The sequence below is a fragment of the Piliocolobus tephrosceles genome, chromosome 5, assembly GCF_002776525.5.
Source record: "Piliocolobus tephrosceles isolate RC106 chromosome 5, ASM277652v3, whole genome shotgun sequence".
Classification (NCBI taxonomy): domain Eukaryota; kingdom Metazoa; phylum Chordata; class Mammalia; order Primates; family Cercopithecidae; genus Piliocolobus; species Piliocolobus tephrosceles.
This window is the reverse complement of record NC_045438.1, coordinates 53,095,406-53,115,172: the sequence shown is the minus strand read 5'-3', so window position 1 is coordinate 53,115,172 and position 19,767 is coordinate 53,095,406. Positions and strand designations below refer to the sequence as shown.

The 19,767-nt window shown below is 37.2% G+C and overlaps 1 protein-coding gene across 3 annotated transcripts in view; it reads right to left on the bottom strand.

Moving 5' to 3' along the window:
* Nucleotides 1-19,767, bottom strand: part of ESR1 (estrogen receptor 1) — a 395,979-nt gene that overhangs the window by 148,502 nt on the left and 227,710 nt on the right. For all 3 annotated transcript variants that reach the window (XM_023206137.1, XM_023206136.1, XM_023206138.1), the window contains one exon: nucleotides 13,089-13,424. In XM_023206137.1, the coding sequence (XP_023061905.1) occupies nucleotides 13,089-13,424 (336 nt within the window). The remainder of the gene's footprint in view (nucleotides 1-13,088; nucleotides 13,425-19,767) is intronic.

Below are 19,767 nucleotides of genomic sequence, written 5' to 3'. Positions count from 1 at the left end.
CTTAAGAATGGAAGCCTGTGCCAGGATAAGGGAACCGAAGGTCAGATGGACTTGGGTCCCTTTGACTGTGGAGTTGCCATACCACTGGTAAAACATGTCTAGATTAATTTTATGTAAGAGGAAAAATAAACTGTGTTTTGGTTATGCCAAGGCTTTATCTTGGGGGTTTTCTGTAATATGTGGTTGATTCAACTCCTAAAACAGTCACATTTGAAATAGGATTTATTCTACAACAGATTCTATTTCTTACCTCTGTATTCTTGTACCTAATTCATTTAAGTATTTGCATGTATAAATACTTTAAGCTTGTAGGATAACTGGAAGCATTTAAATGTAGCCCCAAATCTAATTAATATTAACTCCAAAAACTGGCAGGGGTCAATAGCTAGAATTTTTTTTTCTTAATTGTAACAACATGTAAAAACAAAACAATCAAATTTTAATTACTTTTGGTTAGTTGTAATAAGATTGTTAGAAAATAAAGGCATGAAAGCATGAAGGCAGATCACAAAACACATGTTAAAAGAAATACACAAGCTGAATGTCTAAAATGCTTTTTAGAAACTGGTTTCTATCCTAGTTTTGCAAAATTCCAGGTTCTCTCATGATTTTCTGTTCAGTCACATAACAGTCTTAAAAACTTAGGCTCAAATTAATTATATTGAAATCCTCAAAACCACCAACAATGATAATAGCGAATATTTTTGAATACTTAGTAGGGGACTGGGTTGCCCAATGGCAAAAGCTGTGTCCTTCAATGGCTGTAATATACAGACATGTGTTTGTCACATGGAAGAGAGAGAAAGGAGAAAGGTTTTTTTTTTTTTTTGGAAAAGAGCCAAATAATGATAAAATGATACAACTCTTAAAACATGCACAGTCACTTCTTTAGCCTATACTAAGAGTTTCAGTAAAAGTGTCCTAGAATTCAAATTGTTTCCCTAATACTAAACAATTCTGTTATTAACCTTTCTCTACCTCAGTGGTGTCATCCATAAATTGGGCATAAAATGGGGAAAATAAAAGCACTCGGCTGAGTTAATGGGGTAAAATGCTTGGAAGAGCACCTGGCACACAATTAGCTGCTATCTGCAACAGCTAAATTAGTAAACTCTGCTCCATTTCTGCTCCTTCATGTATGAAGTGGGCAGATATTAATAACAGTATTCATATTCCTCATGAAATAACTGGTGCAGTAGAATGAAAGTTCCGTGAAGGCAGAGATTTGGTCAATTTTGCTCTCTGGTGTATTTTCACACACAGAACTCAAAGAACTAAAAACAGAACTACCATTCAACCAAGGAATCCCACTACTGGGTATATACTCAAAGGATTATATATCATTCCACCATAAAGACACATGCACATGGATGTTCATTACAGCACTATTCACAATAGTAATGACATGGAAGCAATGTAAATGTCCACCAATGGTAGACTGGAGGAAGAAAACGTGGTACATATACACCATGGAATACTCTGCAGCCATAAAAAGAAAGAAAGAGATCATGTCCTTTGCAGAAACATGGATGGAATTGGAGACCATTATCCTTAGCAAACTAACACAGAAGCAGAAAACCTGATAACGCATATTCTCACTTATAAGTGGGAGCTAAATAATGAGAACACATGGGCAAAAAGAGGGGAGCAACAGACCCTGGGGCCTATGTCAGGGAGGGTGAGAGGAGGAGAGGTTCAGAAAAAAAATACTGTTGGGGACTACACTTAGTACCTGGGTACACCAAGCCCCAGGTCACGAGTTTGCCTATAGAAAAAACTTGCACATGTACCCCTGAATCTAAAATAAAAATTAAATATGTTTTTAAAATAACAGTTCCTAGCACACAGGAGTTCATCAAATAACTGTTAAATGAAATGAAACTGTTTGTACTATTATTATCATATGCTGTCAGAGCCGCAAATATCACCTATTTCTATTTATTTATTCTACCTTACTTTATTGGTTTATTGATTTATCTTCTTGCAATGTGTTTATATTCTTATCCAAGAATCAAATCTAAAGTTTTAGATAAGAGAAATCCCCTATGAATTTAATATCATTTTTATCCTATTTTTGCTATGAAATGTCTGTTTCTTTTTTATATATGCTATGGAAAGTAATATAACTTTTCTTTATTTTGGTAAAATGTATATAATATAAAATTACCATTTCAACCCTTTTTATGTATACAGTTTAATGGTAGTAAGTACATTCCACTGTTGCACAACCATCACCACTATCTAGCTCTAGAATATACCCTCTTTTTAAAAAATATCGCTTCTGTGATATGTGAAGTTTAGTTTATTAAAAGTAATCAAGGCAAAGCAAATCAAAAATTACTTAACTGGGCAATAATAACCATTTACCCATCACCGTCATGCTAAAGATCCTGTCAAAGTGGTCTTGCTATTTGTTAGGCAAACAAATCTATTTAGGTAGATCTCTCTGATTTTATGAGATTGTGGCTACGTGTTTTGACGTGTATATGTTGGATACTAATTGACTATTTGATTTTATTTGATTACACATCCACATATTTGTAAATCTTTTTAATTTGAAACCTCTCATAACCAGGTTCAGTGGACCCTCCCACTTCCACAGACCCAGCGTAAAGGCAGCATTGGTCTGGATCGCAGTTCAGGGAGTTACAAGATCTACTTGGGAAGAGACAACATATTTTTCAGGCTGTATCTCTGAATTGTGGACAGCAATAAAGAAAAAACAAACCTGATTGTATTCCACTGCTGCCTTATTGATGCAAAAAGAAAAACGCTGACAGATAGAACTTGAATGCACATTTTGGAAGATATTCTTCTATAGCTCAGGGCCTTGAATGAATTTTTATATTTAAACCATTCATCTACCTAGTTTTAAAATATGCATTTCAAATGCCATAAGCAAACATCTTGACCAGGTAAAAAGAACCAAATGTTATGATGTGCCATGTTATTCTATGAAGAGACACTTTTAACACCTCCAGAGAGGGAACTGCCCACCGTTTTAATGGGATCTGTATTTATGAAAGTCACATAATGAATACATGTAACACTACAAAAAGAAACTTTAATTCCCCCTAAGAAAAGGGTACTTCCATCATTTTATTACATTTCCCCTTCATTTAGCAATCACACTTCTGCTTTTTCCTACTATTGTATTAAGGGCTCTGCTAGATACAGCTAAGTGATAAATCCTAGACTAAAAAGACAAGGCCACTTGTTCTTAAAACTAAATCATGGTGAATTTGTCTCAAGAATTTTAAAACAGAACTTAGATTTTAACACATCAAGCAATTTACTTACAAGGGAGAATGTTCCTTAGAAGTACCCATTCAAAGTTGAGCAAACTGCATGGAACGGTTTAGTAACCAAGGCAACAGAATTGAAACCCTAAGATTCCCTGGAACTAGGGGTTCCCAATCAGGAACAGTTAATTTCGTCATGAATTAACATTCTATTTCAATGTGCAACCATGTTCTTGAGACAACCATGTTCTTGAGACAGGGGATTTAGTTCAGGCTAGCAAGAAAAATGCCTAATGGGGGTAATTAAGAAAGGGCTAGGGGCGGGGTGAGAGGAGAGAAGTAATAATTGTGCCAAAAATAAACAGTCAGTTTAGACTGTAGTCTAAAGTAAAGACAACCATGCACATCTACAGGTTAGAGCTCTCTGGTTCCTGTGAAAGAAGGCAATAACATAAAAGTGGTATGAAACAAATCTCAAATATATTCAGTGAGCTTTCTCTAGAAAGTTATCGGTTACAGAGGGAGTTATATAGGAAACAGGTGAATTCTTCTCTTTTAATTCTGCTCCCCTGTAAGATTCCCTCCAAGGTCCTCACTGTATTCTTTTGTTGTTGTTGTTTGTTTGTTTGTTTGTTGTTGTTTACGACGGAGTCTCACTCTGTCGCCCAGGCTGGAGCGCAGTGGCGCGATCTTGGCTCACTGCAAGCTCCGCCTCCCGGGTTCACGCCATTCTCCTGCCTCAGCCTCCCGAGTAGCTGGGACTACAGGTGCCGCCACCACGCCCGGCTCATTTTTTGCATTTTTAGTAGAGATGGGGTTTCACCGTGTTGGCCAGGATGATCTTGATCTCTTGACCTTGTGATCCACCCGCCTCGGCCTCCCAAAATGCTGGGATTACAGGCGTGAGCCACCGCGCCCAGCCGTTCCTCGCTGTTTTCTATTCCCTCACTCACTTAGCTCTCATTAGAGGCCACACCGATTTTCTCCCCTTTTTGCAGTTCTCTGGTCTTCAACTCCTAAAGAAAATTAACCTCTTTCATCACTAAGATGTAACCTCCCTTGTAAGGCAGTAAAGTTGGAACTTTGGCTTAGCTATGTTGATACTTAGGGGCACAGAGAGGTTAGCACACAATGGGTCTAAATATACACCACTGTGGGGGATAAATGGCTTCCAGGGATCTGGATGCAGAATAAGTTAATCCAGAAGGATTCAATGCAGTCACCTCAGAAAGTCAGTCACATGTATCTTGGAGAAGCCACATGGTTTCAGGGTCATTCTAAGAATGCAGCTATACTATAGTCAGCCCAAGTGGCCATCACATTAAGGAATCTCAATTTGTGAAAAATAATATTTCAATAAAAAAGGAGAACACTTGTTTTGTTAAAGGAGTGGTAACTTCACGTGGATATTTGTCATAGGTTTTATTTAAATGAATGCTACCCTGACTACATTAAAATATGATTTATTTAATTTAAATTTATTTTGCACATATACAACTTTTAAAGAACAAGTTCACGGCTTAAGCAAATTAACCTCAGATTGTCGAAATACTTCTCATTTGCAAAGTCTTCTAGATAAAAATAGATACTCAGCCAATAAAGACTATTCATCTTTTCATTTCAAAAAGGAAATTCAACCGTAATATAAACTCATCATCCAGCAACAAATATACCATGAAGGAAAGAAGAAAATAATTAAGAGTTATTATTGTGTCTTAGACCCCAGTGGATTCAGTCCTGCAAGATACTCTGGACCAAGGACTAGTTGTTCTGTGACAGCAAATTCAATTCAAAATTGTATTTGCTAAGCAGTTTGAAGTTTCAGAAAGGAGGTAGGAAGTCAGGTGTCTCATTAGGGGAAAAAATGAGTAGAGAATCCGAATAGAGAGAAGGGAGTTCAGGGAATAAAACAAGGGAAAATTAAAATGAAGACATTATGTGAAGCGGAGAATGGCAGGGAAAACGGTGGGCCAAGGAGATTGTCTAATTTAAGCAAATAATATTGGAAAGTAGAAATCAAATAAAATGGTCACCAGCCTTTTTACAAAGGTCTTTCCCAAGACTTTGTTGAAGAAAGGTTAACCTAGGGTTAGGTACCCTGAGGCATAATCTGATTCTGCATTTTAAACTTTAGGGGATACTATTATTTACCTGTTAAAGCAATTACTAAACTAGATAATAAAGTCCTAATGCCAAACTGTTAATTGAAGTGTTGTCTCTCCTAATATTCACGTCCACCTGAACCTTTACTTGTGATTATATTTGGAGATCGGGTCTTTGCAGATGTAATCAAGTTAAGATGAAGTCATCCTAGATTAGGGTGGGACCTAAATCCAAATGATCAAAGTAGGATATAGACCAAGCTGATGACAGTGGAACAGGAAAGAAGCATAAATTTAGAGATGGTGAAGAGGAGGAGCCAGTGGCACACAGTAAAGAGGAGTCAGGCACAAAGATGATTCCATTGTTGAATAAGGAACAAGGATGGAGACCCTGGCAGAAGGGAGAGGAGTAGGAGAAGCAACTAAGTTTGATGGTAAAGGGACAAAGAGGGAAATAGCTAGTTTGTTTGCAGAGGCTAAAAGTTAACAGCTGAGGCTCTGAGTGGACTAACTTTTCAAGTTGGTTCAAAGCAGTAGGAAGAATGAAAGAATTTGGGAGGACAGACGGGAAAAGTGAGAATGGAACATCCTTTACTCTTGGGGAACAGTTTTGATGTCCTATTACAAACAAATGGTACTTCACCTGATTACCTGTCAGTACTGGTCTTATTTAAATGTCTCAAGTCTCATGGATTTCTATCTTTTATTTCTAAGATGAATTAAAAGTTACTAAATATGTCCAAGTAGGACAGATGAATCACACTATCTGTGCAGTTAATATAAATTAAGTGAAACTATAATTTTGAATAAAAAAGGTTTTTTTTATTTTAGATTTCAGAATTGGAAAAAATAATGAAACAAGTAGGCCAATGGGTCATATCTTTCCCCCTACTAAAAAGCTCTTAACCAATAGTAAACTTGGAAGTCAAGTATAAAAGAAGTCTGAAAAATACTTCTGTAGGAGGCTGTTCAACAAATGAAATTGAAACAATGGTGGAGTCATCTGTATGAAAACCATGTTGGAACCCCACCTCACACAGCATACTAGGATGAATTCAAATGCATCCAAGATGCAAAAAAAGGATAAACTACTAAAGTACCAGAGGAAAGCATTATTCTGAAGGTTAAAATCTTTTACAAGGTATTTATGAGGTAGATGCATGAAACTGTTACAATTATAAATCAACTTCTGATGCGTGAAACTCTTACAATTATAAATCAACTTCTAAGCCAGTTCAGTGAACCACTTGGGCGGCCAGAAAAGAAATACATAAGAGTAAATGATTAGCCAAGTCTCTACTAGATGAGCTAAACTTTCCTCCTTAAATCAATAGCTCCTTATTTCTTTTGCTTAAAAAATACAATAGAAGAAAATTCTATTTTTAATACACTTTGTATTAATTTCCAAGGGCTCCCATACAAAGTATCAAAAACTAGGTGGCTTCAAAAACAACAGAAATGTATGCCTCACCACTCTGGAGGCTAGACATCTGAAATCAAGGCCATGCTCTCTCTCAGGGTTTTAGGGGAGAGTCCACTCTTGCCCCTTCTAGTTTCCGATGTTGGCCAGTAAACCTTGGCGTTCCTCAGCTTGCAGACCCAGCACTCCAGTCACATGACTGTCCTCTCCCTGTGTCTCTTCATGTCATCTTCCTCTGTGCATGTCTATTTCTGTGTCTAAATTTCCCCTTTCATTAGAATGCCAGTCCTTATTGGATTAGGGCTGGTGCTAATGACCTCACTTGAACTTGATTACCTATATAAAGGCACTATTTCCAAAGAAGGTTGGATTCTGAGATACTGGGGGTTAGGACTTTAACATATCTTTTGGAGGAGATGCAATTCAGCCTGTAACACACTTCAATCATAATATATCGATTACTTAAAACACACATTCTCCATGTCAAATCCCCCTGGAAGTAGCAAAGCCACAGGCCAACATTCCCCACAGGGTGCCCTGGGGACACCAAGCACCACAAGTCCACTATGTTCAACATAAACACAACCTGACCCAGACTCACTGTATTCGCCTGTTTTCACATTGCTCATAAAGACACACCCCAGGCCAGGCAATTTACAAAAGAAAGAGGTTCAATGGACATACAGTTCCATGTGGCTCGGGAGGCCTCACAATCATGGCCGAAGGTGGAAGGCACATCTCACATGGAGGCAGACAAGAGAAGAAGAGCTTGTGCAGAAAAACTCCCCTTTTTAAAACCATCAGATCTCTTGAGACTTACTCACTATCACAGGAACACGGGAAAGACCTGCCCCCACAATTCAATTACCTACCATGGATCCTTCCCACAACAGATGGGAATTCAAGATGAAATTTGGGTTGGGACACAGGCAAACCATATCACCCAATGACACAGAACCTGGAGGAGGGTGGGCAAAATGCCCCTGACATGTTTCTCAAATACTGTCAAGATGAAAAAAGGATTTTTAAAGGTTTAATAGCATCCAAGCCAATAAGCATCTATGAGGCTTCAAAGTTTCATGTGAAAGAAAAATCCAGTCAACAACAGCTGCTTTCCTTGAGTTTCACCAGAGATCCCACAGGAGCAGTAGAAAGCTGGGTGGGGTGACTTGGACATGGAACATTTGCAAAAAAGCTGCATATTGCCACTCCAGAGGGGCTGCTATTATGCCTGCTAGGGTGATTCCAGCCCAATCCTAAGGCTCTTATTATACAGTGGGTGCAAAATCTAAATGGCGAATCTTGTCCTTAAACAGAGGCTTCTGTCATCTCTCCAGGATGTCTCCCATGCGTCCATTTCATGTTATCTTTCATTACCTTGCCAAAGCATGCTGTTGGACACCACAACAGCCTGACAGCAGGGTTTACTGGTCCAATGACAGGTTGGAAGCAGAGTCCTGGGAAGCCCTCCTAAATCTCTGGAATCTACAGGGACCTCCCAGAATTGAGTGTGTGTCTTTGAAGATGCTCCCAATTCCCAGATTGAGGTGTTACATTCTCTCCCAGAACCCTCATCCCTACCCACTTTAAGTTTCCAATTTCATTCACTAAGTGAAACTCACTTGCAAATAGACAGTTGAAGCCTGCTAAAGTCCTCAGAGTGCATGGCTCCGTATTCCTCTAGCTATTTCTCTGTCCCTTACAAAAGAGAGGTTGGAAATGGAACCTCACTAAGGTGGCTGTCCGGGAGATATCAGAACAACAGGTAGAGTTTGAGGGGAGGAAAAAGAGAAATGTCACAGCCTTAGAGAGCAGCTCTAGTTTATGGGAAAACTGAGCGGTAACAGGGCTCAGAGACTTCTTAAACTCCAGACTTTCAAAAATCACCTGTCATTTGTTCATTTATTCATCTATTCAAGCATTTCCTGAGCTCAAATCTGCTAATTTTAACGATGAAGATGAGGATGAGAGGCAGAGAATCGAATTCCTGGATTCCTGGGGAACACAGACACAGAACAGGCCTTGAGCCCTGGAATAACTCACACAACCATGCATCCTCGAGACAACAGAGAAACTTCCAAGAAACCTGAACTTGGGGCTGCTGGGAGGCATATCCAGAGAGAGTAGATTGTCTACCCCTGGGGCCAAAATGGAGCAAGGAGGCCATCTGAAGTAAATGACAGGGAGTCAGGTCTGAGGAGGAAGAGGGGCCTTCTAGAGTGTTGAGTAGAGGGGGACTCGACAGGAAAGAGGAAGGAGAAGGTCACCTAGTTTGCCACTAAAAGAATGAGGAAGTGGTTAAGGTGGCATGTTTCACACAAAGCCAAGCTGCCACTGAACTGCCCCTTGTCCTCTTCCTGGGCCAACACTCTCAGTGTACTCTCTCAGATCTGTGCCCAGCAGCAGCTCATGAGGCTATCACACTTTTGGTTATAAGCATTTAACAGGCAATAAAAAACTCAGGGCTAGACGTCTATCAAAATCTTCACAAAATACATAGAATTATAGCACAAACTTGAAGTATAACATTGCTTTTGAGACATGTAAAATTATGGCGAATTTTGGAAAAGGCTTAACTTTTAATAAATCAAAAGGACACTGTGGTGACACAATTCAAGCTTCTGGGGAAAAAATCTCAGATATATTTCATTAACACCAAAACTAAGAATGAACCACTGAATGATGCAATTGAGTGTGATGCTGAAATCAAAAATACAACCACTCTTGCAGTCATATGTTTTCTTTTTTAACCTTCAGCTCAATGATATTACAGTTATTGACTAGTTTTACCATGTGTAGAATAATAGTAAATTAAGATTTAGTAATCTACTGTTTAAAAAACTGAATTTCTACCCAGGGATAAGGCTATAAAATTCCTATTAAAGATAAACACATTTCAGCAAACAATAAGGAGAAAATCTTCTCTATAGATAAATATCAAAAAGTAGATAAATAGTATGTGTTATAAAAAAGCATCTTTTATCGGAGCTGGCTTCATAGGTTTTATCATTCTTATTGCTACTGTTGTTTTTAAACTGCAAAGAAAAAAAAAAATCATTTCTTAAGGTCATCTTTATCCAGGTCTACTAGAAGTACTTTACAGATTGGAACTTGACTCTCACACTTTTATGATGCATTTTATCCTAAAGCTCTGCACATCTTAATTCTGAGTAGAGAAATGTATCAAGTCAAAAAATAAGCCCCAGGTATTAATGAAAAGGAAAATTCAACTTATAATCATCAACATTTGAAAATTTTGATAATATTCTGTTAATTAAAAAAAAGAAGAAGAAAGCACTTCTAGAACTATTAAGATAGCCCAAAGTTGACTATTTTTGTTAAAAATTCATCATTCAAAATGAAGTCAATTCATAGTTTTTGTTATATTGACAGGTATTCTGAGGATTATCCAAATGATCCATGAGGGTTTTTGTATCATATAGCTAATTCCGGGTAATTCCAGAACTGAACTTTTTGCTATTCTTCTTACTAATGATGTTTACTATTTCCTTCTCTATTTATTTATTTAGAGACAGAGTCTCGTTTTTGCCCAGACTGGAGTGCAGTTGTGGGATCTCGGCTCACTGCAGTCTCTGCCTCCCAGGTTCAAGCAATTCTCCCACCTCAACGTCCCAAGTACCTGGGAGTACAGTTGCGTGCCACCAAGCCCACCTAATTTTTATATTTTTTTGTAGAGATGGCGTTTTGCCATTTTAAAAGCCAGGCTGGTCTTGAACTCCTAACCTTAGGTGATTCACCCGCCCACACCTGCTGGGATTACAGGCGTGAGCTACTGTGCCCAGCCTATTTCCTCTTTTTAAAAATTACTATTATTATTGTCATTCTCAAACTATTATCTCGTAAACGTTATATTGTCTATATCAGATTTTCAGTGTGGGCTATATTTTTTAAATAATAGATGGTATTTGAATATATAAAAGATATAAATCCTTTTCAAAATGTTGCTTTGTGTATTTTTCTGAAAAGTTTGACAACCATCTGTAGAGCTTTTGCAGAAGACTTTTTTCTTCCCTCATTTTTCGTCTCTTTAAAATCAATGACTATTTTTATTCTGCTTGGTCAGACAAGTAGGCCTTTGATTTACAACAGCTGTATTCCCATGGAACACAGACAAACACACATATATATAATTTCATTTTGCCTTTATAATTTTTTTAAATTATCCAGTAAGAAGACATAGTTTACTGATCTAAGGATTTTGGAATCATTCAGGTCTTTTAAACTAACATGATGAAGTTATAGAGTGGTTTTATTACACATCTTATTGCCATAAGTTTGTCTAACTCTGGCTTTAATAATTATATTTTAACAATTGCTAGCCTGTGTATAATCTTTTCCTTTCCTTGACTTCTCCATTTTATTCCTAAATTCAGAAGATTATTGATGTGAAGTCTTCAACTGCTGATAATGTATTTGAGCCTAATTCCAGTTGTTACAAATGCTCTTCAATATTTATTATTATAAAAATGTCATGATGGGAGTCTACTGATATGTAAGTACTACTGATACTTCAGTTCAGCAGTACTCCAGAGCTAATATTACCAAGATTTCATGAGGGAAAATATATGTTTATAGGAAAATAAAACTGAACAGCAACCAAGAGTTGGCTCTCAAATATATGACCATTAGTTTCTTTGTTTGTTTCTCTTTCCCTAAAATATAAGAACAAGGCAATAACAAATATAAAGAAAAAACTTACAGCCACATTACATTTAGATTCCAACAATTAACTTATATTGTATCTGCCTCATATAAAAATGCTAAAATATGTAGGTACTCAAGAAAACTTTTCATTCTGAAGATGACCAGGAATTTTTGTTTGCCAGTTCGACTGACACTGAAAACCTACATTTGCCTATTATTCTCCATGCTTCCATGTAATCTAATAACCACCCAAACCACCAAAATGGTGGCCTCTAACAAGGCTGGGTTCTGGTACTGCTGGCTTCTTATTCTACGGCCCACATGTTTATATGCTGATAGATGCAAATACATGTAAGATTCTCTAAGGCCAGACATAAGTTCACTTGGCTTGTAACACAGCAGTGACCCTTGAAATGCAAGTACAAACTCCACATTTTTTAGTTTCATATTAAACATTTCATGCTTCATAGGAAACAATTAATTTCATCTGTTAAAAGAAACCAAATGAGAAAACCTCCAACTAAATCTATCACTCATTGAATCTATAAGCCCAGAAAAAAATTTAACTTCCTCTTGCCTTGGTTCATCTACATTAGCTCCTGAATGGATACGCTGGGGCAGGGAGAAAGCCATTTTCTAGCCTTGTTTCCATACAGACTTGAGTTCTTCTCCCTGAACAACAGGAGTAACAGTCCAATTTTACCATAACACCAGTTCTGAGAGAATCAACTGAAGGAACAAGGTATCACTTCAGCCACTGGGTCTTTCTGAAAGTTTCTTTCAGGGATGATACCTTAATTTATTTTTCCATTGCCTTTCTCTTTCTCCTAAAATACTAAGCATGCACCAGGTTGGATAAATAATTGGCATTCAGTCAGTAAACTTCTTATTATCTCTTTAATCCATAAAGATCTTTCTTAACTTTTTTTGTTGTTTATTTTTTGAGACATGCTCTTGCTCTGTCACCCGGGCTGGGGTGCAGCGGCACTCCACACAAACACGGTTCGCTGTAGCTTCAACCTCCTGGACTCAAGCCATCCTCTCACCTCAGCCTCCCCAGTAGCTGGGACCACACGTGTGTGCCACTGCACCCAGCTAATTTTTAAAATTTTTTGGTAGAGACAGGGTTTCGCCATGTTGCCCTGGCTGGCCTCAAGCTCCTGGGCTCAAGCAATCCTCCCACCTCAGCCCCAAAAAGTGCTAGGATTACAGGCATGAGCCACCACACCCAATCTTAAAAATCGTTTTAAGATAACATTGTTTTATTAATAATTGAGATGTTTTGAACAAAGGTCATTAATATTAAGAACTTTTGTAGATCATTTAGTGTTACAAGTTTCTGCTAATGTGAACATATACTATTAAATAGTTTTATCATGTAGTGTCCACCCTAAATCTTTTTGGTAAATAAGATGGGTTAAAAATAAATTATGTCAATTTAAACATTTTAGTCTTCTGGATTTTGATTTAAAAATATTATTTCCTAATCTTCAGGAAAATTACAGTGTATTGATACTGAAAATGAATACATCTCCTGTAACCTTGAAACCAATTACGTAACATGTTATTGCTTCTTTTTCCCCCACTATTTCTCCCATGACATCACAACCAGTTCTTGAAAAGCTATTGACTCTTAAAAGCTGAGCTTCGCATTCTTACCTGGCACCCTCTTTGCCCAGTTGATCATGTGAACCAGCTCTCTGTCTGCCAGGTTGGTCAGTAAGCCCATCATCGAAGCTTCACTGAAGGGTCTGGTAGGATCATACTCGGAATAGAGTATGGGGGGCTCAGCATCCAGCAAGGCACTGACCATCTGGTCGGCCGTCAGGGACAAGGCTGGGCTGTTCTTCTTAGAGTGCTTGATCATGAGCGGGCTTGGCCAAAGGTTGGCAGCTCTCATGTCTCCAGTGGACCCCACTTCGCCCCTGCCCTCCCCATCATCTCTCTGGCGCTTGTGTTTCAACATTCTGCCTCCTCTTCGGTCTTTTCGTATCCCTGAAAACACAGGGGGAAAGAAAAACAATTAGTTTATTTTTTTCCCATGTAAACTTTTATACAAAAAATTTTCAAAGCTAACCGTCTTTCATTTTATTTGAAGAAATACTTTCAAGCACAGGTGAGCTGGTAAGTGTTTAACAAGTGGCTCTCCAAGAGAAGAAGAAAAAGACTTCTATTTGTAGCAGTTGCCAATTTTCATGGTGTAAATACTGCCACCATAACAAACTTCAGGCCACTTGTCTGACATCAAATGGCTTACAAAACTCCTGAAAATTGAACAGTAGGCTTTGGTCAGCCTGTACAAACTGACTCTGACACACCAGGTAGGAGTGTGTGTAGGTAACAAGTGTTATAAAAAGAACAGAATTCTAATTTTAGTTATTCTTAAAATATGATTTAGCATCAAAGACTACTTCTGCTAGGAATATTCTTTTAATAGTAAATTAAAAGGGCATTTTTAAAAGCATTTAGTCCAAGTAGATTTCTGAATGGGCAAGACTAAATAAGAATGACTTGCTCGTAAGGTATATTACAGCCTCTGGCCCCCTGGGGTGCTAAGTCCTTCACTGCTACTAACCTGCTCCTCATCACCCTAGGATTACCACAAGTCCCTCAAGTCATTTACTGGATTTTAAGCTTTTCACAAATGTATTTGTTTTTCCTAACTAAAAGTTGTAAAATTCTAAAATGAGTTTGTTTTATCTGATAATTTCCCCCCAAAGGTTTACCCAGCTGTGGTTCTCACTAACCAAATTATGAAATGGGGTGAAGAGTGGGGGGATCCAATCCTTTTGCAGTGATTCTTTGAGGTTTGGGCTCAGCACCTGAACCTGAAAAAGGCCATACTGTGCTGCCGAAATGTATTAACATCTGCCAAAAACAACTATTTTAAAAAGACAAAAAGCTTCCATATTTTCAAAAAAGTTAATCTCTCTAATATTTATCAGACAGCAATAATTCTTAGATTTAAATGAAGGAAGCAATCATTTTGATACAAAGTTAATACAACTATTTTTAATATCAAAGACATGAGAAATAAATGCTCTTTATAACATATCACTTGTTCTATCACTTTGTAACAAATAACTAGTGTGAGAATTTTGTCTTGTTTTGTTTTAATTTGTAAAGGTATTTGGACAAATGTGTAACTGAAATATATATGTTTTATATGTATAAATATATATATATATAATATATTAAATGACACTTCAAAAACATAGAGAAGCCATGAACTCTTCCTATTTGCTCAGTATTAAAATAAGCATTTCTCATGAAATAGTAAACATTATAATAAAGATTATTATTATTACTAATATGCATTCAGAACTTACTACATATTTTAAGCATTTACATACACTTTACATGGAAGCACTTTAAAACTAATTTAGTTCTCACAATAATCTTGTAAGTTTGAGAAACCATTACTTAAAGAGATGATCCAACTTGTACAAGATCATTCTCTACTAAGTATGATTCCATATTCTAGCTCTGAAAAGAAATTTGCTTTTGTTTTCAGTTAAACACAGATTTTGAATTTAATCCATTATGTAGGTACAAACTTAACAAGTTTCAGGACATGTAGGTACTAACTTAACAAACTGAGGGACACCTAAAAGTAAAAGATGAGAACAATGGCACCTGACCAGCCATTGTCCTTGGTCAGGCATTTCAACTTTTATTGCCAGATTTGCCAATGAGATCACAGTATATGAACTAAGGGAGATGATATGTCCACTCTACTCTCAACTCATCAGAGCATACCTGATGTATGTATGTATGTCACTCATTACTGGATGCTGAAACTATAAGAAAAATAAGCCTACTCAAGTTAGAGTAACGAGAAGGGTAAGGAGACACGAAATCAGGTCATATAGTGAGCAAGTGAGGAACAAAGAAGGGTTAGCCTAGAGAAAGGAAAACATGGAGGAAACCTGAGCATCTCCTGTACACGGGTTATTCTGCATAAGACGGGTTCAACTTGTTCTTTATGATCCCAAAGGTTAAAATAGAAGCAGGGTGTGGAAACTTTTTAGTTAGTTACAGCTCAATGTAAGGAAGCAGTTTGAAATAGTCAGAGATGATGACAAAGATAGAAGCTGCCATCATAGGAAATGATGAGGGGGATCATTGGGGGTTTCCAAGAATAGGCTAGATGAAGACTTTCAAGGGATGTTCCCAAAGGATTCCATTATCCAGAAAGCATTTGCACTAGTTGACCTCCAGTAGCTCCTCCAATGCTGAGATTGTTCTATACGACTCTACCATCCTCTATTTGAAACACTAGGAAAAAAAAAAAAAAAAAAAAAAAATAAGAGCAAGAGACTTGCGGTGGAAACCAGGGAAAAAATGTCAAAAGCAAAGAATCTTTCTAGGTTCAGATTTCTCAGGAAATTCTGAGGTCAGAGTTTTGAGATGAGTTCTAACTTGTATTTCCCTACTTTGTGTTAGGGCTGGGGTAAGAAAATGTCTGGTTCTTCAGTATTAGTCAATGTATTACCCAAATACTATTTATACCCCTATGCTACAGGTTTACAAAGAAATTAATAATGTGATCAAGTCTTACAGGAAAGATGCAGCAGTGATTATAATCTTTTAATAGCAGATCTACAGAAAGAAATAAAAGCAAGTGATTTGACTAAAAAAGAAATGCTTAGAAGGTGGTATTGTTTTTCCTAAGGTGAAATCAAGAGTTACCAAATTGTAACTACACAAGCATTTTACCTTTTAAAAATAAAGTACTTTAAAAATAATATGCTTCTTTCATAAATGTAATTTATCTTCCTTTAAAAAGATTCCAAAGAAAAGCACTTAGGTTAATAAAACAAAACAAAATGTAGTGTTATCACCCACTTTAAAAGGCTTCAGCAGTCATACTAAAGCTAATCCACTTTCCAGCAGAAGAATTTTAGAATCAATTCAGAAACTGATATTGGCAGTTATCAAAAATATTTCATCAAAGTATTTCTTCATTTAGTAAAAATCCGTTCAATACTTACAATGTATATTCACGGAAGATGCAGTAGTAAACAAAGACAGATCATGTTACCCTCCATCAAGTTTTCAGCTTGGAGGGAGGAAGACATTGATCAAAAGTTATTCAATATTCATTGAATGAATTAATGAACGAATGAACTGCCGAAAGCACAGTGGATGGGAGGAAGTGACTGGGGAAGAAGGAGACAAAGAAAACGTCTCTAAGAAAGGATGTCACATTTAAATCAAATCATGATATTTCCCTTCTTGGAGGAATTTAGGAGCAAACTACTTAGATGACTTAGTTGTAGTACAATGTGAAGAAGTGGAACCACCACACCCATGTATGTCTCACAACTGTATGATTCAGGTGGTTGAACACAAGACACACAGGTTTGGGCTTTGGAACAACAAAATACAATTGGGAAGATGAGGAAAGAGATGACTATTTATAAAATCATCAAATAATCAAGTAGGTGAAAGTAGATTCACTTAGCACTAACAAATATTTTCTTTAACATACTGATATGGTTTGGCTGTGTTCCCACCCAAATCTCATCTGGAATTGTAGTTCCCCACATGTTGTGGGAGGGGCTCAGTGGGAGGTAATTGAATCATGGGGGCAGGTTTTTCCTGTGCTGTTCTCATGATAGTGAATAAGTCTCAAGAGATCTGATGGTTTCATAAAGGGCAGTTCCCTTGCACACACTCTCTTGCCTGCTGCCACATAAGACATGCCTTTGCTTCCCCTTCACCTTCTGCCATGATTGTGAGGCCTCCCCAGCCATGTGGAACTGTGAGTTCATTAAGCCTATTTTTCTTTATAAATTATCCAGTCTCAGGTATTTCTTTATAGCAGTATGAAAATGGACTAATACATATACCCTAAATGTACTATATTTGCCAAATTCCAAAGTCCCTACAAAGTGTACAAACAAAATAAAATTAGAAAGTTATATATATTATATGACCAACTACATGTGATAGGAGCCTAAGGGTATGGTATGGTTCAATGAAGAATGGATCCTCTTCTACATGGGAGTAGTAATATTACACATTATTGGTGATAATATTACACAGACATTTTATAGAAGTTCAAAAATATCTAACTAGAATTGAGTGGAAGAAGGTGAAAAAAAAAAAAAATGACCTGACTTCTATTTCAGTTTTACCCCAGGTTAAGTGAAAACTGCAAATCAGAAACAACAGGCTGTGTCACTATGGAACATACAGCTTATTCTTAATTATATAGAATGGTGGACCACAGGAGTGGCATGGATAATTGAAATTCAAAGATCAAATTTAAAACTCATTCCTTGCTTCCTACCAAGACACTGTCTTGAATTGTTAGTAGACCAGCAACATAGAGTGATATGAATTTTACTTAAGTTCACCCCCCGACTGTCTAACTTTTGTTAACTCTCAGGGAAAAAGCCAAAAGGTCAAACTACCAGTTCATAAAGCAGAGGAAAAAACAAAAGAAACAATTAGTTTAGATCATGCAAATATTAAACAGGCAGCCTCTTGACAGTCAAGAAGTTTACTTGCGGTGACCAACATGTTGGCTTGGAATGCCATACACGCAAGATACATTGTCATTCACACACGAGCATGCCATTTTCCAGAATGGTTGAGCAGTATATTCAACTGCACAATAGATATATTGTGTCCTGGATAGCTAGTGTACACTGTCATTATCTCTCAAGTTACGTAACTGACTAAACAATATTTGCATCAAAGCAAATTTCTTTGTACCTCTTTTCAAACTTTTAACCTTAACAATGATTGAAGGATTTTTCTAACAAGACCCACCTGTTTTATATAAGAGATTGAGATACCAAGCTCTCTTTCATCCTGCAAGCCCACTGTAAGTGTGAAATGCCACCAGTTTGAATTTCATCTCCTTAGGTTAAAGCAACTGTAATATCCTCATCACATTGTTGTAAGGATTTAGAAAGGCTGAGTATAAAATTTCCACTTAGCAGTAATCAAGGGGGATTTGAATGATTCTAATCCACCCTAGGAGGTGTTAACTTAGGGGAATTTATTAAAGCAATAAACACAGGCAACAGGAATGAGGAGGAAAAGGAGAGAGATGGTACGGAGAGCACTCTCGAGGGGAGGTGAGCCCTAAGGAATCTCTTCAAAGTCTGCCTGGACTTGGAAGCTAGGTAGAAAGGCAGTACAGGGGACAACTTGTGACAAGGTGAAAGGAGCTGAAGACACATCAACTGCTTAAACAATTATGTCCTGGCCCTAAAATCAAAAGATTTGTCATAATGAGTCAAATGCCTAATGAGGCATTTTCAAAGACTTTACTCTAATTACTTTACAGTTTGTTTAATCATCTGTTTTTTTCATTCTTTAAATTCTTTGGCTTGGCTATTGTAGCTCAGAAAAAGTTAACATACTGCCTGAGTATTCATTAGGAATAGAATTCATTGGATTATGCTTCTAATGCACTCTAATTTTTAAATTTTCTTTCATTGAAATGAGCTTTTCTCTTAATATGCTATGCTTCCAGAAAAAAACTAGTATAATATCAGTAAAGTTATTTCTCTCCAGTTTCCCATGACTACTTTCATGTATTATTAGATATTTTGAACATTTGCATAATCACTTTCTTTTGTTTCTCAATAATTCACGAGGTATTAAAAGGCAAGACAAAGAAATACACTAAGAGCTTTTAAATTCAACATGTTAAAGAAAACAGGAGTGCTGATTAATTAAGAATTAAATAAAGATAACAACTAATAAAACTTTCTCTGGAGAGACTCCCCAGTATCAATTCTAACACTCTCCCTTCAAATACTATAAGGTAAGTACTGTCATGGTCCCCCATTTAACAGAAAAGAAAGAAGTTCAGATTAACTACCATGCTCAAGGTCATACCACGGGCAGCACAGAGGTTTGAATCGAGGTCTGTCTGCCTCCAAAGCCTCTGTACCACAATGTCATTGATTGTAAAGCATTGGTAAGACCATTATATCATGATGTATCATTATACTATGTAATTTATGCAACTACAGATTATTATTATTAGTGTTATCACAGCCTCTAAATGTTTCAGGTCAAGGAACTATAAATTATCTGGTTCACTTAAAGCTACTTAATGTTCTTTCCTTCTCTCCTTTCATATCTACAAACTCACCTTAACCCACTGAGCGTTTCCTACATGTCCCTGCCTATAGTCCCCTCCTTGCTGTCTTTAAGCCTCCCTCCTAGTTCATAGGTTCCTTCTTGCCTAGATCATTGCAGCAGTTCCTAATTTGTCTCCTTGCCTGTCTTCAGTCTTCCCTCCAACCCAATTAACTGATCTTGCCTATCTTCAGTCTTCCCTCCAACCCAATTAACTGATCTCGCCTAT